The sequence below is a fragment of the Hyla sarda genome, chromosome 2 (assembly GCF_029499605.1).
Source record: "Hyla sarda isolate aHylSar1 chromosome 2, aHylSar1.hap1, whole genome shotgun sequence".
Lineage (NCBI taxonomy): Eukaryota > Metazoa > Chordata > Amphibia > Anura > Hylidae > Hyla > Hyla sarda.
Genome location: NC_079190.1, coordinates 43154174 through 43181155, shown reverse-complemented (window position 1 = coordinate 43181155; position 26982 = coordinate 43154174). Strand labels below are relative to the sequence as shown.

General features: G+C 41.4%; 1 protein-coding gene across 1 annotated transcript; it reads right to left on the bottom strand.

Annotated features, from left to right (window-relative positions):
* Positions 1-1134: 1134 nt before the first annotated feature.
* On the bottom strand, positions 1135-25912 carry ACAT1 (acetyl-CoA acetyltransferase 1). Its single transcript, XM_056561644.1, has 12 exons — positions 25735-25912; positions 21431-21478; positions 19787-19904; positions 19310-19405; positions 19130-19230; positions 15725-15868; positions 14828-14978; positions 3952-4047; positions 3092-3205; positions 2832-2896; positions 2390-2547; positions 1135-1858 (listed from the first exon to the last, which is right to left on the bottom strand). The coding sequence occupies exons 1-12, from the start codon at positions 25786-25788 to the stop codon at positions 1738-1740; spliced, it is 1266 nt and encodes a 421-aa protein (XP_056417619.1). The 5' UTR covers positions 25789-25912; the 3' UTR covers positions 1135-1737.
* Positions 25913-26982: the final 1070 nt, after the last annotated feature.

Sequence of the window (26982 nt, the reverse complement as noted above, 5' to 3'; positions counted from 1 at the left end):
TATTTGATTATTTCAGGATTGCTTTTCACTTTTCTCTCTAACTGCTGTACATCCCATAGGGCCTTGTGTTGCTCGCTATACCTGCTCTGTTCTCTCCGATGCCACTCCTTTTGGTTCCATTTTGACTTGACTTTTGTTCTGCATGTGTTGAATTTTATAAGCATTTGACGGTTATTATTCTGTTTTATTATTGGCCCACTCTGTTCTTCCTGCCCTGACCCGGGCCAAAAGGGCCTTTGTTTACTTTTTTGCATTCATCTATATGTGTGCTATTGTTTTTCCTTAATAAAACCTTTTGAATTTGAAAAAACCCAAAACAGGAAAAGTAAATAATTCAACTTGGAAAGTCCATTTCAGCAGAGTCCCACTGTTTTTAATGGGATCCTGATGCATTAACGGCTCAAAAATATGACGAGGTATTTAAATTTTTCATATTGAATGACAAAGTAAATAGATAGAGCTATATAATATCTGACATTCTTTTTAAATTAGCCGATACGGCCACTAATTATCGCTGCTTTTTTTTTTTTTTTTTTTAACCTCATTAACGGGGTACTCCGCCCCTAGACATCTTATCCCCTATCCAAAGGATAGGGGATAAGATGTCAGATCGCCGTGGTGCCGCTGCTGGGAAGGCCCGGGATCCCCGCTGCGGCACCCCGCTATCATTACAGCACAGAGCGAGTTCGCTCTGTGCGTAATGACGGGTGATACAGGGGACAGAGCCGCGTGACATCACGGCCCGTCCCCTTAATGCAAGTCTATGGCAGGGGGAGTGACGACCGCCGCGCCCCCTCCCATAGACTTGTATTGAAAGGGGCGGGCCGTGACGTCACGAGGGGCGGGGCCGTGACGTAATGATGCTCCGGCCCCTGTATTGCGCGTCATTACGTGCAGAGCGAACTCGCTCTGTGCAGTAATGATAGCGCAGTGCCGCAGCGAGGATCCTGGGGCTCCCCAGCAGTGGCACCGCGGCGATCTGACATCTTATCTCCTATCCTTTGGATAGGGGATAAGATGTCTAGGGGCGGAGTACCCCTTTAAATGCTCCGTGTGAACACAGCCTGATGCTTGAATCTTCTAGGCATATTTTACTCCAGTTAGTGATAAATTATAGGAAAATAAAAGAGTCTGTTCATTCTTTAAATTTTATTACAGAAACTGCAAGAATATAAATATGGTGACAGTTATAGAAAAAATGGAGGCTGGCTCACAAAATATACATTTTGCTGTTTTGAGTTTCATTTTCCCTTATTGTATTGTAGATTGTTTTTTGATAAACTATTAGCACTTCTATAAAAGCGGTTCAATCTAAAGCAATGGTCTGCAAACTGTGGACCTCAAGCGGTTGTAAAACTACAATTCCCAGCATGCCCGGACAGCCAACGGCTGTCCGGGCATGCTGGGAGTTGTAGTTTTAAAACAGCTGGAGGCACCCTGGTTGGGAAGTTTTAGTTTTACACAGCTCAGCCCCATCCACTTGAATGCGATTAAGCTGTAATACCAGCCAAATTCCATGTACAACAGGTTATTTTTATTTTTTTTATATTATGCTAAGAACAAGCACAGGCCAAGCCCAGGTTCAACTAAGTTCCAATCAGTGTTCCTTAAGCTTGATAGGAGTATAGATAGGTTTCCCATTCCTGGAAAATAAATGTAACAGACACCAAACTGAGGATTATAAAGTGCACAGATTGCGGATGCTCCAATTTACTGTTTGGAATGCGGCGTGCGGTTCTATAACTTTTCGATCAGGATTGCTGAGGCGCCTCCTCCACCATTACAGATACTAGCTAGTCCGTACTGTCCCTTCTTCAATGCGTGGGCCATGTGAGCGACAAGTCTGGCACCGGACATTCTAGAGGAGGAAATATAAAGAGGACAATTAGCCATAAAAAAATAAAAATAAAAATTATATGGCAGGAAAAACACTAGGGTTGAGTAACATGCCGTATTTTGCTGCTGTGCATTTTTCCTACGTAATTAAACAGCATAAAATTCTATTGCAGATAGCACTCACAGCACACCACCTAGCTAGTGGGACACAGCAACATTGACGCGTTTCGAGCGCATGTGCACTCTTGAACACCAAGCGTGCTCAAGAGTGCGCGTGCGCTGGAAACGCGTCCATGTTGCTGTGTCTCACTGGCTAGGTGGTGTGCTGCGAGTGCTATCTGCAATAGAATTTCATGCTGTTTAAAAACAAATAAAAAAATTGATGTTTTACTGGATCCAATTCGAATTCCTTTATAAATTACATATCAAGCTGGGCCAGGCTGAGGATCCGTGCAAGACCATTGGGAGGTGAGCTGAAGATTTTCTTTTCACTGCATTTTTACTACCCATCGAAGTTTAAGCCACAATTTATATAGCCATTTCCTTCACATACCCAATGGGGTGGCCGAGAGACACTGCTCCACCATTGACATTGACTTTTGCAGGGTCAATATCCAGCATTTTTATGTTGGCCAGTACAACAACACTGAATGCTTCATTGATCTCCCACATGGTTATATCTTCTTTCCGTAATCCAGCAGCACTCAAGACCTGTATAAAAAATTTTTTTCAATAAATTATATATTTTATTTATTATATTTTATTTAAATTATATACTATATTATAATATACATTTTATATTGTTATATATATATATATATATATATATATATATATATATATATATTATATATATATATATTATATATATATATAATATATATATATATATTATATATTTATTTATTTATATTGATTAGGACATTGTGACAACTAGGATTGGAGTTTGCAATTAAAAGCAAATGTTTACAATGGAGTCAATTTGAAATGCTCACCTTAGGAACAGCATAAGCCGGTGCAATAGGGAAGTCAATTGGAGCTACAGCAGAGTCAGCAAAAGCTGCAAAAGGGGAGGGAAAATACCAATACTTTATTCAATGTGACACATGAGAACGGGAATTCATATATAATATATAATATAATATATCATATAATATAATATATTACCACACACACACACTATAATATATTCATACATACACACACACACACACACTGTAGCTATTTTTATGCCACATTGCATTTTGCTAAATACCTAGGATCCGTGCCAGAGGCTTGACTTTATATTTGTCTGCTGCTTCTGCCGTCATAAGAACCAAGGCTGCGGCCCCGTCGTTCAGGGTGCTGGCATTAGCTGCAGTAATCGTGCCTGGGAAGAGAGGAAACACAACTGAAGAGCTAGATGCTTCTAGCAGCGATTTAGAGCAGGAATCATATCTCCCTTTGTATCTACACAACACATCAATGCCATCGCAGATCACAATCTGATTAAGTTACAGAAGCCTCCATACAGCGACCGGCTTAGAGACGTGTTGTACGTTTTTATGCAATATATTCCATCCAATTTTATGAAGTTTTTGGGCAGTGCTCTTTTATCCTCCGTGATGGTGAAGTGTGGGATTGAAATCCTGGTTCCTTTAAATGGTCTCTGTACTGTTTAACAAGTTGCAGAAGCAACTTAGAGTAAGAAGCCTACTTGAGTGATCAGGTGACATGCTGCCCACAGCAATTTATGGAAGAGGGGAAGGGAGAGGCAAGTGGTAGCTGGCTGCAGAGTGACACAAAGACTCTAGAAAAGTCTGTGAATCCAGAACTGGAATGAAGTAGGCACTCTATAGTGTCCTCCATGCTGCTTCTGAGGGTGTACTATAGAGATATATGAAGCATAACCTTGTCTGCGTGTTCTGTGCTAATTAAAATTATAGATTGAGAGGGGAAAAAAAAATCCCAGTAACAGTGCTTCTCCTCATGTACAAAACAGCACATCTTATCCTGAAATGCTAATGGAAATGACAATTATTTAAGACTACATAGGAAAGGAAATGTTGCATCATCTCTCTATACATCCATCTCAAATGTACAACCCTCAGTCCCATACTTTGGAGCAGTGCTCACCATTTTCTTTCTGGAAAACAGTCTTTAGTTTTGGAAACTTGCTGAAATCTACCCGCCTGTACTCCTCATCTTCTTGTACCACAACATCAGGTTTCCCTGCAAGAGAAAATTATTCTGAAGATTTACTGTATATCCTACAATGCTTACAATACAATCAATACAGATTGTTAGGACACTGCTTTAAGTTAAAACTTTAAGAAAAAGTAGCAAATATTTTAACAAAAAAATTAAAATAAAATAAATCAAAAAATTAAGATGTGGCGCATTTTAGCCTTAAAAAGGCTTTTTCTAATACACTGCTCAAAAAAAAGAAAATAAAAAGGGAACACTTAAAAGGGGGACATTTTTTTCCCCTTTCTTTCTAATCAACTGGTGCCAGAAAGAAACAAATTTGTAAATTACTTCTATTTAAAAAAAAAAAAAAAAAAAAATCTTAATCCTTCTAGTACTTATTAGCTGCTGAATACTACAGAGAAAATTAAAGATATTAAAGATTTTTTTTTTTTTTTTAATAGAAGTAATTTTACAAATTTGTTTAACTTTCTGGCACCAGTTGATTAATAAAAAAATAAAAAAAAAGTTTTCCACCTGAGTCCCCCTTTAAAACAACACAATGTAACTCCAAGTCAATGACACTTCTGTGAAATCCCACTGTCCACTGAGGAAGCAACACGGATTGACAATCAGTTTCACATGCTGTTGTGCAAATGAAACAGACAACAGGTGGAAAATTATAGGCAATTAGCAAGACACCCCCAATAAAGGAGTGGTTCTGCAGGTGGTGACCACAGACCACTTCTCAGTTCCTATGCTTCCTGACTGATGTTTTGCTCACTTTTGAATGCCGTCGGTGCTTTTACTCTAGTGATAGCATGAGACGGAGTCTATAACCCACAGAAGTGGCTCATGTAGTGCAGCTCATCCAGGATGGCACATCAATGCGAGCTGTGGCAAGAAGGTTTGCTGTGTCTGTCGGCGTAGTGTCCAGAGCATGGAGGCGCTACCAGGAGACATGGAGGAGGCCATAGGAGGGCAACAACCCAGCAGCAGGACCGCTACCTCTACCTTGTGCAAGGAGGAGCACTGCCAAAGCCCTGCAAAATTACCTCCAGCAGGCCGGTCAGGAACAGACTCAATGAGGGTGGTATGAGGGCCTGACTTTTTTTTTTTTTTTTTAAATCAAATATTTTTATTAAACATTTTACAGTTCACAAACAAACGGCAAAACTATAAACCGCAACCCCTCACCCACCCCCCAGCCCCAGGTCCCGTGTCACACCCTCATAGAAGAATAAAGTATAAAACTCCAAAATATAAAAATAGTGCAGGATCTGTCCATTGGGTGCATATATTCAATACAATCCGAACGGAAGAGGTAGAAAAAGAGTAGGGAAAAAAGTGGAGAGAGGCCACAACAGTAGCAAAGGGAGGGTCGCCACCCTTAGAGAAGGTAACAAGAGAGCAGAAAGAGGACTCCACATAGAAACATAAAAAGGGTCGCACAGCAGGAAGATATAATAGCGCACCAGACATATACAGGACCACAAGACATGTAGAACAAAAAAGATAAAGACAATATAGAGCAGAAATAGGCAGATTATCTCGCTCCCCCTAACACTTCAACAGGGGTTCTCCGCAAATATGTGGAAGGCAGACCCGGAGTGTCAATCCAGGGCCCCCAGATAAGCTCAAATTTATGTATGACTTTCCGTTTAAGATATACACCCTTCGCCAACCTAATAACATGGTTCAATTTAGTAATAAGCTTGGATATAGTAGGTGGAGAGGCTCGCAGCCAATGAGAGAGAATTCGACTGGTACCAATGTATAAGCCACCGTCCTCATCCAAACCATCCATATACCCCAAAACACACGACAAGGCAGAAATGGGAAACAGACAACCAAACACTCTCTCGAGCAACTGTCCCACATCAGCCCAAAATTGCGATAGAGCAGTGCAGTCCCATATCATATGAAACAGATTGGCATCAGACATGGAGCCCCTGGGACAACAGGAATCTGGGCGCACCCCAATTCTATGTAAAAATGCTGGGGTGCGATACACCCGATGGAGCAGAAAAATTTGAGATACCCGGTGGGCCTCTGACACAGCAAGGCGCGGGGTCATAGTCAAAATCTGTGCCCATTGTTCATATGATAGGGGACCCACGTCTGCCTTCCATTTTTCTTTAGCATGTAGCGGGATAAACTTCATGGTAAGAAAATAACAATTCCCTATAGAGCATGGATATCACTCCTTTAGTAGAAACCCGACTGAATAATTCATTCACCACTGCCGAGGAACCGATAGTCAATGCACCCGCTCGTGACTGCACATCCAGTGCATGCCGTAGCTGCAGATAAAAAAAATAAGAAAAGTAGTGCGGTAAATGAAATTCCTCTTGCAGCTGAGCAAATGACTTCAGCACCGGTCCATCATACAGTTGGGAGAGGTACAATATCCCATAAGAGTGCCATAGAGTGATATCAGGCAGGGAGTTCAGTTCAGGAAGACCCGGGTTATACTACAACGGTGAGTATGTCACAAAAGCAGGATAATGTAAGAGAGACAAACTTCAACCACACCTTACGGAAGAAGAAAGGTAGGAGGGAAGTCTGGGGGGGCGCGTTTGTGCCGCCATTTCCAAGAGAGAGAGCGGGGTCATGCCCCCAATATGCTGTGCGACCAGAACCCCTGTACGTCCCATGGTATCCAGCCGTGCCCATCCCTTCAGCTGCTGGACCTGTGATGCTAAGAAATAGAACCAGGGGTTAGGGACAGATAAACCACCCGCCTCCTTACCACGTTGTAACGTTTCAAGGCGGATCCTATTTATTTGCCATTCCAAATAAATTCCCGAAATAAGGACTGAATCTTATGAAAATATTTCATGGTAATCCAGATAGGAGTGTTATGCAAAATATACAAAAACTGGGGCATGAGAACCATTTAAGTTACACCTGCCTATCATAGATAAGGGGAGCTTGCGCCAGGTAGCCACCTTTTGGGAACTACGATCTAACAGTGGCACTAGGTTGAGAGGAACATAATCAGAGGCGGAGGCCGTTACACACCTAAATATTTAAAGGAGTACTCTGAAGCAAACTTATCTTATCCCATTGTAAAGCCAGCAATAAGTTATATAACAACCTCAATTACCTCAGTTGTCTTACTTCCACGCATCCCCGACTTTTCCGAAATCCGGAAGTACAGGCTGTCCGTCACAATTATGAATTTCGTTCCCGGGCCGCAGCCATCTTGGTAACGAAACGTCACCTTGTTCAGGATCCTCCCCGCTCTATGCCGGCCCCCCTAGCCACGACTCGATCACTCCCACCATTTGCATATTCATACAATCTTCGTTTGCACAGCCGTCATTCGCTGGGCTGTGCAAACACCTCACTATGCCCCTAGCCTATCAGCGCGAGCCAGACGCGCCTGCGCACTAATCCTTTCCCGGGACCGGACATGTGATCTCTTTAGGCCAATGATATCCCTGATAGTTACGCTGTTGTAACTACCAGGGATATTCTCAAAAATACTTAGTTAGTTTTACATAGCGGGCAAGCTCCTGTGCCAGACGCGCCTGCGCACTGCGCATCCCGGGATCGGTCATCTGTAGTCCAATGATATCCCCGATAGTTACGCTGGTGTAACTACCAGGGATATTCTAGTAGCAAGTTAGTTATCTTCATATTGTAGCCAGGGAATGGAGGGGGAGGGAGACACAGATGATTGGGGTGGGGTTAGGGGCATGGGCGGCGTTACTATTGACATTATTAGGGAGGGGAGAGCAGGAGGGAGGAGAGGGGTTGCGGAGAAGGGAGGCACAGGAACTTGCAGCAAAGCAGCATGGGGGATGACGATTTTTACGTCATCCTCCACACCACCATAACCAGGAAGTGCCATGAAATACCGAGCACCACACCGGGAGAAAGGCTTGACCGATTGGAGTAAAAAGTACATGGCCAGACAGGTACAGCCATGGGGGACATTTGGGGGGTATACATTTTTAAATCAGAGTACTCCTTTAAACCCAGAAACTATGGGGAGCCCAACCCTAGTAATTATAGGCATCAGAGGGAGAGGATCCAGGGGAAGTAGCGTGGACTTATCCCAGTTAATAGCCAGGCCCGAATAACTACCAAAGGATTAATTAAGATTAAATTAAACTGGGCAGTGATTGCGGAGCATCGCCCAAAAAAAGGAGCATGTCATTCGCATACAAAGCAATACGCTCTTCCAAGGTCCCGTAACAAAAGCCCCGGATATCAGGGGAGACTCTTACCAACACCGCCAAAGGCTCTATACCGATGGCAAATAAGAAGGGGGATAACGTGCACCTCTGGCGAGTGCCACGTCCCAACGGGGAAGAACGGGATAACAGGCCATTAGCTCTAATTCTAGCACAAGGGGCAGCATAGAATAATTGAACCAAATTTAAAAATACCGGTCCAAATCCCATGTGACGCATTACACCCCATAAGAAATTCCATTCAACGCTGTCAAAAGCCTTGGCAGTGTCGAGGGAGAGCACAGCCCTGCGAGAAGCATCATCAGGGTGCAGCTGTAAATTTAGATAAAGCCTCCTAATATTATCAGCAATGGACTTATCCGGCATGAATCCCGTCTGATCCCCATGACTCAAAGTCTTAATTACCCTCAATCTATTGGCCAAAACCTTAGCTAGTAGTTTAACATCTGAACACAAGAGAGAAATTGGCCTGTATGAACCCGCAAACAGCAGATTTTTACCCGGCTTCAAAAGCAATACAATAATAGCCATAGGCGTGCGCAGCCTATTGCATTAGGGTGTGCACCCTAAAGCACAAACTCACACCGCGCGTGTATAATTATATATATATATATATATACACACATACACACAGTACAGTTTCCCCCACATTAGGTGTGCAGTACAGTCCTCACTCAGTGCGGTAATCCTGCGAGCCGCGTACCGTCACGTCACGCTCTGGGGCCGGCGTCCTTGAATACAGCGTGACGTCCTGATGGTCATGTGATGGCAGTAACGCGCGGAAATACAAATCCGGAACCAACTGAAGGTGAGCCAGAGCGGAGCGGGGCACAAAAAGGAGCAGGAGGCAGCGCTGTGCGGTACGCCTGACGGACAGGCGCACGGCACAGCGGGGGAGGGTCTGGGCTGGTGAAGGACGGTCGGGCACAGATGGGGGGGTGCTGCGGAGCGTCTTGGTGTCACCCCATTAGGTTGGTGTCACCCTCTAACATAGATCTCGGTAATCCCGCCCCCACAAACTGGTCAATATCAGCAGAGCTGTACGTCAATTTAGAGGAATAAGTCTCCTCATAAAAAAGGAGACTAAAGTAGAATAGTTTGATCATCCTGGAACATCTCCCCGGCAACATCACAGAGACACTGAATACATGCCGAACCAGACTGAGCCCTAATGGTACGAGCTAATAATGGACCCGTACTCTCCCCACTTTCGAAGTAACGTTGTTGAAAAAAAGCGCCTATTGTCCGCCATTCCAATAGGGCCTGCGAAGACTGCCAGTTCCCTCTATTTAAATCAGAGGGGTCGTTGAGGAACTTTCATTCCTCTAGGAGCACCTGTCGCTGTAGGGAGGTTTGAATAGCCCTATTCTTTGATTTACAGGTCGAGATATCTCTAATAAAGATACCCCCGACATACGCTTTTAGGGAATCCCAAACCGTACACATGGAAGCGCTCCCCACGTTAATCTCGAGGAAGGCAACGATGTCAGATTGAATAGTGTCACCCACTGCGGGAACCTGAAGCCAAAACGGGTTTAAGCGCCACAGAGAGCCTCTCGATCTGGGATGGGGGTCAGGAGTGTAACGTATAAGGATTGGAGAGTGATCAGAAAAGGAAGATATTCCACCAAGCTAACTAAGGTGAGAAGCAAATAGTTGCCCAACGCAAAATCAATGCGTGAGAGCGTACCATGAGAACTGGAGTAGCAAGAAAATTGCAAGTCGTTAGGGTGTCTTCGCCTCCACAAGTCTACCCACCCCACCTCCTCCAAAAATTGAGCCAAGCCTGTAGCCCCAGCGGTCCCAGTCCGGCCTCCAGCAGGAAGTCTTTCTATAGTAGGGTCTAATACATTGAGATCCCCCGTCACCAGGAGTGGAGCATCAGGAAGAGAAGAAGTAAAGGACACCGCTCTGCGAAAGGCATCACCCGAGTACGGGGGAGGAATATACAGGGCAACCAACACACAGAGAATATGATTAAACGCGCCATAAAGACACACAAACCTGCCCTCAGGGTCAAGCAAACTGGAAATACAAGAAAAGAAAATGCTGTTATGGATAAGCACACTAACACCCCTAGCATGTGAGGAGAAGGTGGCGTGGAAAGTATGACCGAACCATGGTTTGTTCAGCAAATGGGTAGTATCAGTAGTCAGGTGAGTCTCATAGAGACACAATATGGCCGGCTGATATGGCTTAAGTGCCTGAAAAACTGCTAGACGTTTAGTAGGGTCATTCAGACCCCGTACATTCCACGCCACCAAAGTAAGGTGATTAGCCATAACTCCACCTAAGGAATATAAATGACAACCAAAAGGAGAGAAATACTTAAAGCAAGCAACAGGTAGGTCAGCAAAAGAACCAGGAGGAGACCAGGAAGATACAAAAAGGGCCCAGAACAGGAGCAACAACACTGAGCACAGTCTGCAGTAACAGAAAAGAAATTGGAATCAAAAGTACAAAAGAAAAAAAAGGGCAGAGACCAACAGGAACGGACAGAAACCAAACACACATTAAAGGAAGACATCAGTGCACAAAAAGTCGAGAGGGAACACCCCAGACAAACGACAAACCAAATGATTGAAACTTGCGACAACAGAGGCAAAACAAATAGCCCATGTAGAGTGAGCAGGTAGCATAGGGAACAAATAGGTCACAATTCCAATATTCCTCACTCAGGGCCGAGCATAAAAACCCCTTCCCCTCCCACGAAAAAATAAAAGGGATATTTGGCAACAACATAAGGCACCTAAAGACAAGGAACATATTAAATCCAGCAAAAATAATGAAAATGTCAATAAACAGAAAATAACAGGATTATATGAGGGCAGTCTCATAGTGTCACACCAGACACGGGTCAGTGTGCAGTCTTCAGGAGATCCATGCACGCCCCCTCAACCAGGAGGCCAGTAGAGCAGCCAAGAAAGGATCTCCAGGTCCAGCACGTCTGATCTGGGCCTCATGTCCATCCAGCCACTCTGCAGCCGCCATGGAAGTATCGAACATATGAGTAGTTCCTAGAGCAACCACACTGAGGCGTGCGGGGTAAAGCATAGAGTACATGACATTCAGTGCACGCAGGCGACATTTGACATCAGTGAACTTAGCACGCCGTTTCTGAACTTCCGCTGAAAAATCAGGAAAAATGGAGACACGATGAGCATGAATAGCAAGAGAGTCCATATCCCTGGCCTTGCGTAAAATAACGTCCCGGTCTTTATAGTGGAGAATCCGGATAAGAACAGCCCTTGGCGGAGCACCAGGTGGAAGGGGGCGGGTAGGCACTCTATGAGCGCGCTCTACAGCAAATATAGGGGTCAGAGTCTCCCGGCCAACGTTGTTAAGGAGCCAGCTTTCAAAAAAAACTCCCCATGATTACGACCTTCCGCTTTTTCGGGAACGCCCACCAAGCGTACATTATTCTGTCTGAGTCGGTTCTCCGTGTCATCAGATTTAGCGGCAAGAGCAGACAGTTGAGAAATCACAAGGTGCATGTTCCTCTTTAGCAGTTGTACTTTATCTTCAATATCACCCACCCTCTCCTCCACCGCACTGACTCGCTCAGACACTTTCTGCATGTCATGACGGATGAGATTAACATCCTCACGTAGACTACCAAGCAGTAGTTTGACATCTGCATTGCATTTAGATACGGCCAGGAATACATCCTTCAAGGTAGGACTGGAAGGAGGAGAGGAGGATGCAGGAGCAGGCACACCATTCACACCAGCAGAGGAGGGGTTAATATGGAAAGGAGAGCAGGCAGCAGTGGTATGGGGCTCCAGGAGGGAAGCAGCAGCAGCAGCAGATGAAGGCTGGGGGGGGGGGGGGGGGGGAGAAATGGGAGAGGGGTCCCCAGGTATAGCAAGCAGCATCCCAGCACTGACAGGGTTAATGCAGCAGCTCTGAGCCACGGCAGGCGGTCCAGACCCTCTACTCACTGCGGGCACCGGAATCGCCAGGGGATCCATCTCTGTAGCTGGCCAGTCAGTCCCCTCGCTGTCCGCAGCGCTCCAGGGGCTCCCCGGATCAGACTATATTCATCCATTATATCAGCCGGCTCAGCAGATCCGCGCGCAAAGCGTTGTAGGCACTCTGCGACTGAAGCTGGGCTAGATGGCGCCGGTCCACCCTGTCCCTCCGTCTCCCCGCCCCAGCGATCCCAGGGTCTTCTTATTACGTTTGCGCCCTGTCATGAGGATGGCTGCAGGCTCCAGGCGAGTGCACAGGAGGAAAAAAAAAAATTGCCAAATATCAGGATAACAGAGGATATCCGCGGAGCCCTGAGCTGGTGCGTCCTCTCACATGCCGTGCGTAGCCACGCCCCCACACATCCGACTTTAAACAAAAAGTCGTCAAACACCTGTGAGGTGTTAAGGCTCACTGGACCCCTTGTTACGTGCCTTGAGGGGTGTAGTTTCCAAAATAGTATGCCATGTGGGGGTTTTCTGCTGTTCTGGCACCATAGGGGCTTCCTAAATGTGACATGCCCCCCAAAAACCATTTCAGCAAAATTCACTCTCCAAAATCCCCTTGCCGCCCCTTCCCTTCTGAGCCCTCTACTGCGCCCGCCGAACACTTTACATAGACATATGAGGTATTTCCTTACTCGAGAGAAATTGGGTTACGAATTTTGGGCGGCTTTTTCTCCTATTACCCCTTGTAAAAATTCAAAACCTGGGTCTACAAGAACATGCGAGTGTAAAAAAAGGAAGATTTTGAATTTTCTCCTTCACTTTGCTGCTATTCCTAAAGTTTCTGAATGTCATTTTGAATACTTTGGGGGGTGCAGTTTCTATAATGGGGTCATTTGTGGGGTATTTCTAATATGAAGGCTCTTCAAGTCCACTTCAAAGCTGAACTGATCCCTGAAAAATTCAGATTTTGAAAAATTGCTGTAATACTTTGAAGCCCTCTGGTGTCTTCCAAAAGTAAAAACATGTCAACTTTATAATGCAAACAAAAGTAGACATATTGTATATGTGAATCAATATATAAATGTATAATGTCCATTTTCCTTACAAGCAGAGAGCTTCACAAAGCTGCAAAATTTTCAATTGTTTCATCAAATTTTGGAATTTTCCACCAAGAAATGATGCAGGTATCGCCAAAAATTTACCACTAACATGAAATAGAATATGTCACGAAAACACAATCTCGGAATCAGAATGAAAGGTAAAAGCATCCCAGAGTTATTAATGTTTAAAGTGACAGTGGTCAAATGTGCAAAAAATCAATAAGTAAATAAATAAATTAAAAAACGCTCTGGTCCTTAAAACATACCGTCAGATCCAACAATTATTATTTTTTTATAATATATAAATCACCTAATCCTGACCATGTGCATCAAATTTGTATGTGTCTAGCACCTTTATTTATTTTATTACACTTAATTTAGCTCACCAGTCTATATTCCTCTCAAAGGGAGGGGGCGTGGCCTCACTGTGCAGGTCTCCGCCCCCTCCCTCAGTATGTTGTCTGCTCACATCTCCCCTAGCATTAGCAAAACTACAACTCCCAGCATGTCCTCACTGACAGTAGCGGGACACAAGCTGACAGTGGGAGGATTTTTCCCTGCAGTTGTCTGACTGGCTTGTTTGTATGAAATACTGAAACATTTCTAATGAAAGCGATTGCACTACCTATTGGTTATACATGCTTTACAACATATCACAAGTTTTTGTATCTGACAGTGGCCATTTAAGGTGAAAATGGGCTTGGTCCTAAAAGGGGTTAAAGACTGAATAAAATGTTTTTAGCCACAAAGCTACAGTCAACCCATGTATCAAGTATTGCTGAGGATCAGCATGCCACCCTTCTCCCTCCCCCACCCCTCCCTGCCTTGACTGACTGGCTTCCAGCACAGAACCCTGGACATCATGCATTGTAGGGAAGAGAGGATGAGCGCATGCTGAAGGTGTAGCGCTGCCCCCTTACACTTGAGTTTGAAAGGACAATGCCATTTAAATGACTTTGAAAACAGCCACCACAGCTAAGAGACAAGTATCATTAGACATAAAAATTGTATATTATATAAATAAACACACACACACTTTCCGTGTGCGGAAATGTCTAAACTATTAAAATATGTTAATGATTCAATACGGTGAACAGAGTAAAGTTAAAAAATACTAAAACACCAGAATTGCTCATTATACGTCTCAAAAAAAAAAAAAAAAAAAAAAGAAGGGTCACATTGCACCCCAATAACCTAATATTCCAATTCTGTGAACAGGACATAAATTATTAGTGAGAAAACTCAAGTAGCACAAGGAGTCCACATTTTGGACAGTTAGATCAGCTGGAGAGAATGAGGGTTTTCTCACATGGTGGAATGTCCGGCCGGAACGCCACCAGCTGCCAGCTCCGACACAACAACCTGGTGCTAGGACCATCCTAAAATACGATGTCTCCATAGAGGACAATCCATTTCTGGGTAGATTGCACATAATTGACATGCCAATTCATTCTGTGGAGTCTGGAATAAGACTTTCTGATACAGATGTTTCTGCTGCAGCAATTCTGCCATGTGCACGTGCAGCAGAATCCCATTGAAAGCTACAGAATTTATGAACGGCACCCACTTATTACAATACACAGATTTACCATTACATTCGTACCTTTTTGTGGTATAGTAACTGGTACAATTTCATCTGTCAGTAGCCCAGACTCCCAGGAGGCTTTACTCTTCGTGTACGAACTGATCGCAAAATTGTCCTGTTCTTCCCGACCAATGTTTAGCTTCTGTGCTGTGTTCTCTCCACAGCTTCCCTGCAAGAAAACAGGACACGAGTCCGTATGTTACATAAAATGACAATTGGGCTTTAGCATAATAAAGTCCATGTTCACACACAGTTTTCATGCAAAATTCTAATTGGAAATTCTGTTTTTAATGGAATTCTGCTGCACTGTGCAAATGGTGGAATTTTCGTGGTGAAATTCTGCTGTGTAAACTTGGCCTTGGGTAGTGTAACCGGGAAAAAAAAAAAAAAAAACACACACAAACAGGTCAATCTTAAGTAAAAGAAAAGTCATTTGCTATAATAAAACATGTTTGTAAATGGAAACTGTATTGTATAATTGCATATCATCATATTAAAGGGGTACTCGGCCGAAAAAAAAATCTTATCTCCTCTCCAAAGGATATGATATGATGTCTGATCGCGGGACCAAAGAGATCTCCGGCGGGGTACCCCAGTCATCCGTGCACGGAGCCAACTCTGTTCTGTGCTGGATAACTGGCGACTACAGCCTCCCCCCATAGACATGAATGGAGGGGGCTTGGTGTGACGTCACAAACACGGACGCTCCAAGCTTCAGTGTTCCGGCCGCCGCCACTGCAGACTCCCAGCGGCGGGACCCCCGCAATCAGAAATCTTATCCATTGGATAGGGGATAAGCTGTTTTTTGGCGGAGTTGCCCTTTAATAACCAATGTGAGCTTTGTGATGACCAAATACAGATGGTGCAGTGTGGTCACTGTAGACCATGTACTATATACACTGTACAGCCACCTACCATATGGATTTTGTTGTAGACATCAGTCAGTCCATCTTTCACAATCAGATCTTCCAATTTTACTCCACCATACGGGGTGGCTCCTCTGGTCATGCAGTACGGTACGTTAGACATGCTCTCCATCCCACCAGCTACCATCACATTCTGTAGGGGCAATAAAACAGTTAGAATATAGAATTATAGTTCAAGCGTGTAAAGCTTTCCTGACATGGACAGAGGTGGCAGCAGAGAGCACGGTGGTCAGACTAGAAACAACTACACAACTTCCTCTGGAGCACACAGCAGCTGATAAGTACTGGAAAGATTAAAAGGAGTACTGTGATGCAGGATGAGGGTCTAATCGTGGAGCGTCTGTCCGCTGGGTCAACATCGCTCCTTTCGTGGGGAGAGCCTGGATGCCATACAGGAGACTGGGGGTGGGGGTGTTTGGGTCTAAGCAGTTGGGCTTTTATTAGCTCAAAAAACACTTATATGCAGCCACTGACAGTCTGATAGGCGTTCTCAGGGGTTCGCTATGCCCCGCGGCCGTCACGCCTATCCCATATACATCAGCGCTGGGACCACTGTGATTGACACACAGGTCCCAGCGCATGCGCCCCTTATCTTTCGTATGCGAAGACATTACAGAGCGCTCTGTCTGACACCTCCGTGCGTCCGGGCAATACTGGAGGCAGAGAGTGAGCGCTCTCCGCCTCTAGGGCAGTGTTCTTCAACCTGCGGACCTCCAGATGTTGCAAAACTACAACTCCCAGCTCACATATGAAAGGTAAGGGGCACATGCACTGGGACCTGTGTGTCAATCACACAACGGTCCTAGCGCTGGTGTCCAGGGATAGTTGTGATGGCCGCAGGGCATAGCGAACCCCTGGTCGTGCCTATCTGTCAGTGGCTGCATGTATAAAAAAAAAAAAAAAAAAAAAAAAAAAAAAAAAGGTTTTTGGAGCTAATAAAAAAGACGCAATAAGAGGAAAATAATAATAATAAATAATAATTAAAAAAAATATATACAATAATAAATAATAATAATTTTACAAAATATATATAATAAAAAAAATATAAGAATAATTAATAAAAAAATAATAAATAATAATTAAAACATATATATAATAATAATAAATAATAATTAAAAAAATATATAATAATTAATAATTTAAAAAATATATATAAGAATAAAAAAATAATATAAGAATAATAAATAATAATTAAAAAAAAAATTTATATATATATATTATAATAATAATAATAATAATAATAATAATAATAATAATAATAATAATAATAATAATAATAATAATAATAATAATAATAATAATAATAATAATAATAATAATAATAATAATAATAATAATAATAATAATAATAATAATAATAATAATAATAATAATAATAATAATAATAATAATAATAATAATAATAATAATAATAATAATAATAATAATAATAATAATAATAATAATAATAATAATAATAATAATAATAATAATAATAATAATAATAATAATAATAATAATAATAATAATAATAATAATAATAATAATAATAATAATAATAATAATAATAATAATAATAATAATAATAATAATAATAATAATAATAATAATAATAATAATAATAATAATAATAATAATAATAATAATAATAATAATAATAATAATAATAATAATAATAATAATAATAATAATAATAATAATAATAATAATAATAATAATAATAATAATAATAATAATAATAATAATAATAATAATAATAATAATAATAATAATAATAATAATAATAATAATAATAATAATAATAATAATAATAATAATAATAATAATAATAATAATAATAATAATAATAATAATAATAATAATAATAATAATAATAATAATAATAATAATAATAATAATAATAATAATAATAATAATAATAATAATAATAATAATAATAATAATAATAATAATAATAATAATAATAATAATAATAATAATAATAATAATAATAATAATAATAATAATAATAATAATAATAATAATAATAATAATAATAATAATAATAATAATAATAATAATAATAATAATAATAATAATAATAATAATAATAATAATAATAATAATAATAATAATAATAATAATAATAATAATAATAATAATAATAATAATAATAATAATAATAATAATAATAATAATAATAATAATAATAATAATAATAATAATAATAATAATAATAATAATAATAATAATAATAATAATAATAATAATAATAATAATAATAATAATAATAATAATAATAATAATAATAATAATAATAATAATAATAATAATAATAATAATAATAATAATAATAATAATAATAATAATAATAATAATAATAATAATAATAATAATAATAATAATAATAATAATAATAATAATAATAATAATAATAATAATAATAATAATAATAATAATAATAATAATAATAATAATAATAATAATAATAATAATAATAATAATAATAATAATAATAATAATAATAATAATAATAATAATAATAATAATAATAATAATAATAATAATAATAATAATAATAATAATAATAATAATAATAATAATAATAATAATAATAATAATAATAATAATAATAATAATAATAATAATAATAATAATAATAATAATAATAATAATAATAATAATAATAATAATAATAATAATAATAATAATAATAATAATAATAATAATAATAATAATAATAATAATAATAATAATAATAATAATAATAATAATAATAATAATAATAATAATAATAATAATAATAATAATAATAATAATAATAATAATAATAATAATAATAATAATAATAATAATAATAATAATAATAATAATAATAATAATAATAATAATAATAATAATAATAATAATAATAATAATAATAATAATAATAATAATAATAATAATAATAATAATAATAATAATAATAATAATAATAATAATAATAATAATAATAATAATAATAATAATAATAATAATAATAATAATAATAATAATAATAATAATAATAATAATAATAATAATAATAATAATAATAATAATAATAATAATAATAATAATAATAATAATAATAATAATAATAATAATAATAATAATAATAATAATAATAATAATAATAATAATAATAATAATAATAATAATAATAATAATAATAATAATATCATAATCAACTGGTGCCAGAAGTTAAACAGATTAAAAGTAAAGCGCTAAAGTTTTGAAAACATGACATTACATTTTCCCATCCATGTCACACCCCCTTGTTGGGCAAGACACATTTCCTTTTCCTTTTGGGGCACTATGCATAATAAACTTGTCTCAATAGCACTGTACTGTACTTGTAGCCTAAATTGAGGTGAACCGCCCCCCCCCCCCCATAGAACATCTGGCCCAGTCTTACCTGGTGTCCACACATCAGGCTCTGTGCGGCTAACATAACGGACTTCATCCCAGAGGCGCAGACTTTATTAATGGTGGTGGTAGGTGTAGAGACGGGCAGGCCTGGGGGGTCAGCCAAGAATGACAATCATTATATATGGTTAGCGATTACTGGGAAAGTAAGCATGACTGGGAAATGTACCTGCGCCAAGTGCTGCCTGCCGTGTGGGTGCTTGCCCCTGCCCTGCCTGCAGGACATTGCCCATGTACACCTCATTGACCTCCGCTACAGGAATACCTAGAAGGTTTAGGAAAATAATAATAGTAATAATAATAAATAAATCTCAGCTCAAAAGGCACAAAAGTGAGTAGTAGAGATGAGCGAACTTACAGTAAATTTGATTCGTCACGAACTTCTCGGCTCGGCAGTTGATGACTTATCCTGCATAAATTAGTTCAGCTTTCAGGTGCTCCGGTGGGCTGGAAAAGGTGGATACAGTCCTAGGAGACTCTTTCCTAGGACTGTATCCACCTTTTCCAGCCCACGGGAGCACCGGAAAGCTGAACTAATTTATGCAGGATAAGTCAGCAACCGCCGAGCCGAGAAGTTCGTGACGAATCGAATTTACTGTAAGTTCGCTCATCTCTAGCTACTAGAAAAGAAAGGCCGTGTACATACCCGCTCTGTCAATTGCGGCTTTGATGGCAATGGAGCCGAGCTTTGTGGCGGGAAGAGATGACAGGGACCCCTGGAACGATCCTATTGGGGTTCTAGCCGCACTGGCGATCACCACTTCCTAGAACAACACATAACAGGGGGAGATTTATCAAAACCTGTCTAGAGGGAAAGTTGCTGAGTTGCCCATAGCAACCAATCAGATCGCTTCTTTCATTTCTGAAAAAGGCCTCTGGAAAAATGAAAGAAGCGATCTGATTGGTTGCTATGGGCAACTCAGCAACTTATCCTCTGAACAGGTTTTGATAAATCTCCCCCTCATAAAATAGGTTAATGGCAAAAGGTAGATTTTGGCGATTTTTCTAAATCTTGGGCAGGATGTGAGCACTAATAGAACGGCGTTATCGGGAAAGCTGCGGACGCCGAGCAGGATGTGTGCAGAGATTGGTTAAGAAATGGACGAAGCTGTGAGCGTAAGAGGAGACACAGCCGACCGCTTATGTCAGTGTTTCCCAACCAGGGTGCCTCCAGCTGTTGCAAAACTAAAACTCCCAGCATGCCCAGACAGCCGAAGGCTGTCTGGGCATGCTGGGAGTTGTAGTTTTGCAACAGCTGGAGGCACCCTGGTTGGGAAACATTGGCTTAAGTGAAGTGGACATATGGAACATCTATAGTTTACAGCTACTCACTAATGCCGAGATCGCCAATCTGTGGCAGCACTACAATTCCCAGCATACCATGGATGCCTGTGGTTGTCAGAGCATGCTGGGAGTTGTAGTTTGGCAACAGCTAACATATTTAAAGGAGTAGTCGAGTAGTCCAGTGCTGAAAAACTTATCCCCTATCATAAGGATAGGGGATAAGTTTCAGATCGCGGGGGGGGGGGGGGGGGGGGGGGTCAACACGCCCCCTTCCCGCTGGCTGCCGGGGCCCCGTGCAGGAGATCACGGGGGGCCCCCAGTGGTCGGACCCCCCCCCCCCCCCGCAATCTGAAACTTACCCCCTATCCTTAGGATAGGGGTTACGTTTTTTCAGCACTGGATATCTCCTTTAAACATAATGCAGCAAAGAGCTGCTGTCATTCATGTTCGATAGAGACCAGTCTTTCCAGTAAACCGACCGACGACCTACTTAAAAGGTCATGGGTCAGATGAGGGAGCATAACGCGCATATTCTTCATACCCAGCAGGTACTGGCTGCTATCTGCAGCCGACACCTGCCAGCAAAGACTGACCTCCGATCTCTCTGAGGTCTGTCATATAAGCGCCGTGCAGGCTGCGAGTTGGCAATTGATACAGCTAGCCTTATGGCAGGCCGAGCAATAGAGTGCCAAACTCATAGATCAATGTAATACTTATGCATAACATTGATCTATATAGGCAAAGGGGGCCAAAAAATTAAGTGTTTGACATTATTTCGCCCCCCCCCCCCCCCAAAAAAAAAAAAAAAACATTACTTTATAACATTCCTGATCTCGCGGGGCCAACAGAATAAAAACAAAACATTTCGTTCAAAATGAAATATTTTTGGTCAGACCATTTGAAAAAAATCCTGGCTCCTAGTTTTTTTTTTTTTTTTCTCCCTTCGCTGGCTCCTAGAATGAAAGTCAATTTTCTCAAACCTTGTAATAAGCTAAAAAATACTCACATGTAAGGAGCGCTGTGATGCATAAGGGCGGTGGGTATATTTCAGCACCTAGAAAGGGAACAAAAAAAAAAAAAGAAAAAAAAAACATTTACTAAACAGAACACAGGAAATAAAATAAAGCAACAAAACAAATGAGCATTCAGCAGTGTAAAAGCAAATAGAAAAGAGGAGACTGAAGATCTGTTCCTATGTACGGCTACGTGCACATCTTACCGACACAAACAATGGAGCTGGACGTTCTGTGTCGCAATGGACGCCAACAAGTTCTGACCAATCCTATTGACTTAACCCCTTAAGGACTCAGCGTTTTTCCGTTTTTTTTTGCATTTACATCTTTTCCTCATCACCTTCTAAAAATCATAACGCTTTCAATTTCGCACCTAAAAATCCATATTATGGCTTATTTTTTGCGCCACCAATTCTACTTTGCAGTGACAGTCATTTTACTAAAAAATCCACGACGAAACGGAAAAAAAAATAAATCATTGTGCGACAAAATTGAAGAAAAAAAATGCTATTTTGTAAATTTTGGGGGCTTCCGTTTCTGCACAGTACATTTTTCGGCAAAAATGACACCTTATCTTTATTCTGTAGGTCCATACGGTTAAAATGATACCCTACTTATATAGGTTTGATTTTGTCGTACTTCTGAAAAAAAAAAATAAAATAACTACATGCAGGAAAATTTATGCCCCTATAACTTTTATTTTTCCGCGTCTGAGGGCTCATTTTTTGCACTGTGCCCTGAAGTTTTTAGCGGTACCATTTTTTGTATTGATAGGGCTTATTGATCGCTTTTTATTCACGATATAAAAAGTGACCAAAAATACGCTATTTTGGACTTTAGAATTTTTTGCACGTACACCATTGACCATGCGGTTTAATTAACAATATTTTTTATAATTTGGACATTTACGCACGCGGCGATACCACGTATGTTTATTTACACTTTTTTATGGCAAAAGGGGGGTGATTCAAACTTTTATTAGGGAAGGGGTTAAATTATCTTTATTCACTTTTTTTCGCAGTGCTGTGGCTCCCATAGGGACCTATAACGCTGCACACACTGATCTTTTACCCTGATCCCTCCAAAGCCATAGCTTTGCATGGATCAGCATAATAGTGGGTTGATTGCTCAAGCCTGTAGCTCAGGCTTGGAGCAAGCAAACGCTGACTGGACGTGGCAGAGACAGGTAAGGAGACCTCCCCTCATGTCCTAGCTGATCAGGACATCGCAATTTTATTGCGATAATCCCGATCAGCCTGACTGAGCTGCCGGGAAGCTTTTACTTTCGTTTTGGACGCGGCGATCAACTTTGATCGCCGCGTCTGAAGGGTTAATAGCATGCGGCACAGATCGTTGTGGCTATCATTAGCAGCTGGGATCGACCCGGAGTGATGCGGGGTCATGGCGTGACCCCGTTTTAAATACCGGTAACGGGCGAAGGGCTTACAGGTACGCCCTGCGTCCTTAAGAGGTTAGAGGGGAACAAGTGGAAAACAAATGTTTTCAAATCAACTGGTTCAATTCAATCTAAATTCTTCCAGTACTTATCAGCTGCTGTATGCTCCAGAGAAAATTGTGCAGTTCTTTTCAGTCTGACCACAGTGCTCTCTGCTGACACCTCTGTCCATAGCAGGAGAGTTTTGCTATGGGGACTCTCTTCTACTCTGGACATTTCCTGACATGGACAGAGGTGTCAGCAGAGAGCACTGTGGTCAGACTGAAAACAACTCAACTTCCTGTGGAGCATACAGCAGCTGATAAGTACTGTAAGGATTAAGATTTTTAAATAGAAGTAATTTACAAATCTGTATAACTTTCGGGCACCAGTTGATATGAAAACATCCCCCCCCCCCCCCCCCAGAGTTCCTGTTGAAAAGGAGAAGTCTCAAGCATAAAAACGTATTCCCTACCAGCATGGATCGTAAGGGGGTCCGACCACTGGGAACCCCTGCAATCTCCTGCACGGCCCTCTGCTCTCCTTGGGAGCTGTGCGGACCTTCCCCGTATGAAATTAGCCTAAAACTGCAAGCACTATTTAATTTTCTACGCCATTTGAACGGATTTTAACAAATGGAGCTCAGAAACACCGCAATGTGCACTGCGCAGCAGAATCCCACTGATTTCTACAGGAATCTGCTGCTGCGGAATCTCCTGGTGTCAACACAGCCTTAGGCTAGATTCACACCACGTTTTTGCCTGCGGTCGGGAAACCGCATACGGCCGAAAACGAAGCCGACCGGAGGCTGCGGTTCACTCCGGTCGGCTCATAGACATACATTAAATACGGTTCCTGAATACGGCTGAGTGTGGGCGCCACGATTAAGCCCCGCCCACCCCTCCTCCCAGCTGTATACGGGAACCGTAATTAACAAAACGTAGTGTGAACACAGCCTTAGAGTTCTTTGCACCTGAACCCAACAAGCCGGCCGTCATCTTGTTTTGTAAATAAAGCTGCCAAATTTTTAAACATTTGGCGCAGAAAGACAAAAGCACATTTCACCAGAGGAGAAGGTGGCAGAAAAGTGTCGTGTTTGCGTAAAAAATCTTTGCGCAGCAGGATTTAACACACTTTGGCAATTTTAACAAAAACCATAATGCAGGGTTAAAAAATGATAACCAGACGCGCACGCGGTGACCGATTTATCTCGTGACGAATCGGTCACATGAGCAACAATTCACATTCCAAGAACTTGTCGATTATTTATACTACCCATAGACTTTGTATTAGGGCAGGAACACACGGTGCAGATATTCTGCAGGAAATGTGCCAAAGGCAGAAGTGGATTCAGCTGAAAGCGGAGAAGGTGGGAGTATGACACCTTCCTTTATATTTCCCTATTCCAGTTGCATCCACTTAAAGGGGTACTCCAGTGGAATTTTTTTTTTTCTCATCAACTGGTGTCAGAAAGTTAAACAGATTTGTAAATTACTTCTATTTAAAATTCTTAATCCTTCCAGTACTTAGCTGCTGTATACAACAGGGGAAGTTGTGTAGTTCTTTCCAGTCTCTGCTGACACCTCTGTCTGAGTCAGAAACGGTCCAAATCCCCATAGCAAACCTCTCCTGCTCTGGACAGTTCCTGACATGGACAGAGGTGTCAGCAGAGAGCACTGTGGCCAGACTGGAAAGAATTTCACAACTTCCTACCAGCTGATAAGTGCTGGTAGGATTAAGATTTTTAAAATAGAAGTACGGTAATTTACAAATCTGTTTAACTTTCTAGCACCAGTTGATTTGAACACATTTCTTTTCCTCTGGAGTACCCCTTAAGCATGTTCATTCTTTCGTTGCTAAATTCTGGAATACATATATTTATATATTTTTTTATTTTTTATCATTTTGGCCATTTTACCATGGAACAGAAGAGATTTCAGCAAGGGAAACGTTCTCACTGAACGTACCCTATAGAGCTACTTGATACCATTGTGGTCCCATAAGGCTGGGTCCATAGAGCAGTGTTTCCCCACCAGGGCGACTCCAGCTGTTGCAAAACTACAACTCCCAGCATGCCTGGACAGCCGAAGGCTGTCCGGGCATTCTGGGAGTTGTAGTTTTGCAACAGCTGGAGGCACACTGGTGGGGAAACACTGCTACAGGCACAGGAGTATAGCTGAAGGCTGTCCGGGCATTCTGGGAGTTGTAGTTTTGCAACAGCTGGAGGCACACTGGTGGGGAAACACTGCTACAGGCACAGGAGTATAGCTGAAGGCTGTCCTGGCATTCTGGGAGTTGAAATTCAGCAACAGCTGGAGGCACCCTGGTTGTAAAATCACTGCTCTAGGCACAGAGTATAGCTGGAGGCTGTCAAGACATGCTTGGAGTTGTAGTTTTGTAACAGCTGGAGGCACACTGGTGGGGAAACACTGCTACAGGCACAGGAGTATAGCTGAAGGCTGTCCGGGCATGCTGGGAATTGTAGTTTTGCAACAGCTGGAGGCACCCTGGTTGTAAAAATACTGCTATAGGCACAGAGTATAGCTTAAGGCTGTGAATGCATGCTGGGAGTTGTAGTTTTGCAACAGCTGGAGGCACCCTGGTTGGAAAGACTGCCATAGTGACATGGTTACTCCATAACTTCTAAGAAGAAACTACAACCCCCAGCCTGGAGCTGTCAGGAGTTGCTGGGAATTGTAGTTCCCGACAGTAATACACTGATCACACATCTGCCATACCCCTACAAGGCCACCAGGGCTCATAATGACACCTATCGCCTTCTCTTTATGCAGCAGGTCTATAGACGCCATGTTTCCCGCGGAGCACGGTGCCCACTAAGGCAGCGGCGGCGGAAACACTCACCCGGGAGGCGCCGGAGGACAGGCGGGCGGCAGGACGCGGGATACAGAAGGCCATGACTGCATACACGCCTGTCACACGGAGAGTCACCTTTACAATACGCCAGGACACCGCCCACTAAACTGACCAATCACCGCCCGCGTACAGCCCTGCCCCTGGAATCTATTGGAGCAGCAATGGATGGAGGGCGTGGCTACAACTAAAACGGAAGATGATTGGCGGACGTTTGCCGGTCGTCATGGAGATGGTATCGCTTGGCGGCCATATTTATTACTGGACAACCTTGAACGTGGAGAATGAATGGAGGATCAGGTGACAGTGTGATATAGCAGAGAAACGCATAGTGTGATTTACTACCAGCAGGGACATGGCTACTTGGAGTGATTGATCTAGAACAGTGTTTTCCCTACCAGTGTGCCTCCAGCTGTTGTAAAACTTCAACTCCCAGCATTCCCAGACAGCTGTTGGTTCTATATCAATGTTTTCCCACTAGTGTGTCTCCAGCTGTTGCAAAACTACAACACCCAGCCTGCCCAGACAGCTGTTAGTTCTATACTGAGGCTCTATAGCAATGTTTTCCAACCAGTGTGCCTCCAGCTATTGCAAAACTACAACACCCAGCATGCCTGGAGAGCTGTTGGCTCTATATTGAGGCTTTATATCAATGTTTTCCAACAAGTGTGCCTCCAGCTGTTGCAAAACTACAACTCCCAGCATGCCTGAAGAAGCTGTTGGCTCTATACTGAGGCTCTATATCAATGTTTTCCAACCAGTGTGCCTCCAGCTGTTGTAAAACTACAACTCCCAGCATTCCCAGACAGCTGTTGGCTCTATATCAATGTTTTCCAACCAGTGTGTCTCCAGCTGTTGCAAAACTGGAACACCCAGCATGCCTGGACAGCTGTTGGCTTCTCTACTGAGGCTCTATAGCAATGTTTTCCAACCAGTGTGCCTCCAGCTATTGCAAAACTACAACACCCAGCATGCCTGGACAGCTGTTGGCTCTATATTGAGGCTTTATATCAATGTTTTCCAACAAGTGTGCCTCCAGCTGTTGCAAAACTGCATCACCCAGCATGCCTGGACAGCTATTGGCTCTATATTGAGGCTCTATATCAATGTTTTCCAACCAGTGTGCCTCCAGCTGTTGCAAAACTACAACTCCCAGCATGCCTGAAGAAGCTGTTGGCTCTATACTGAGGCTCTATATCAATGTTTTCCAACCAGTGTGCCTCCAGCTGTTGCAAAACT

Bases quoted from the DNA above. Each gene is read 5' to 3' on its own strand.
- ACAT1 (XM_056561644.1), bottom strand. From the start codon at position 25,788: ATGGCCTTCTGTATCCCGCGTCCTGCCGCCCGCCTGTCCTCCGGCGCC. The intron at 15,869-19,129 runs GTAAGACTGGGC...TTGCCCCTACAG, and splicing joins GCCTGATGTGTGGACACCAG to AATGTGATGGTAGCTGGTGG. The intron at 14,979-15,724 runs GTAGGTGGCTGT...GTTTTCTTGCAG, and splicing joins TCTACAACAAAATCCATATG to GGAAGCTGTGGAGAGAACAC.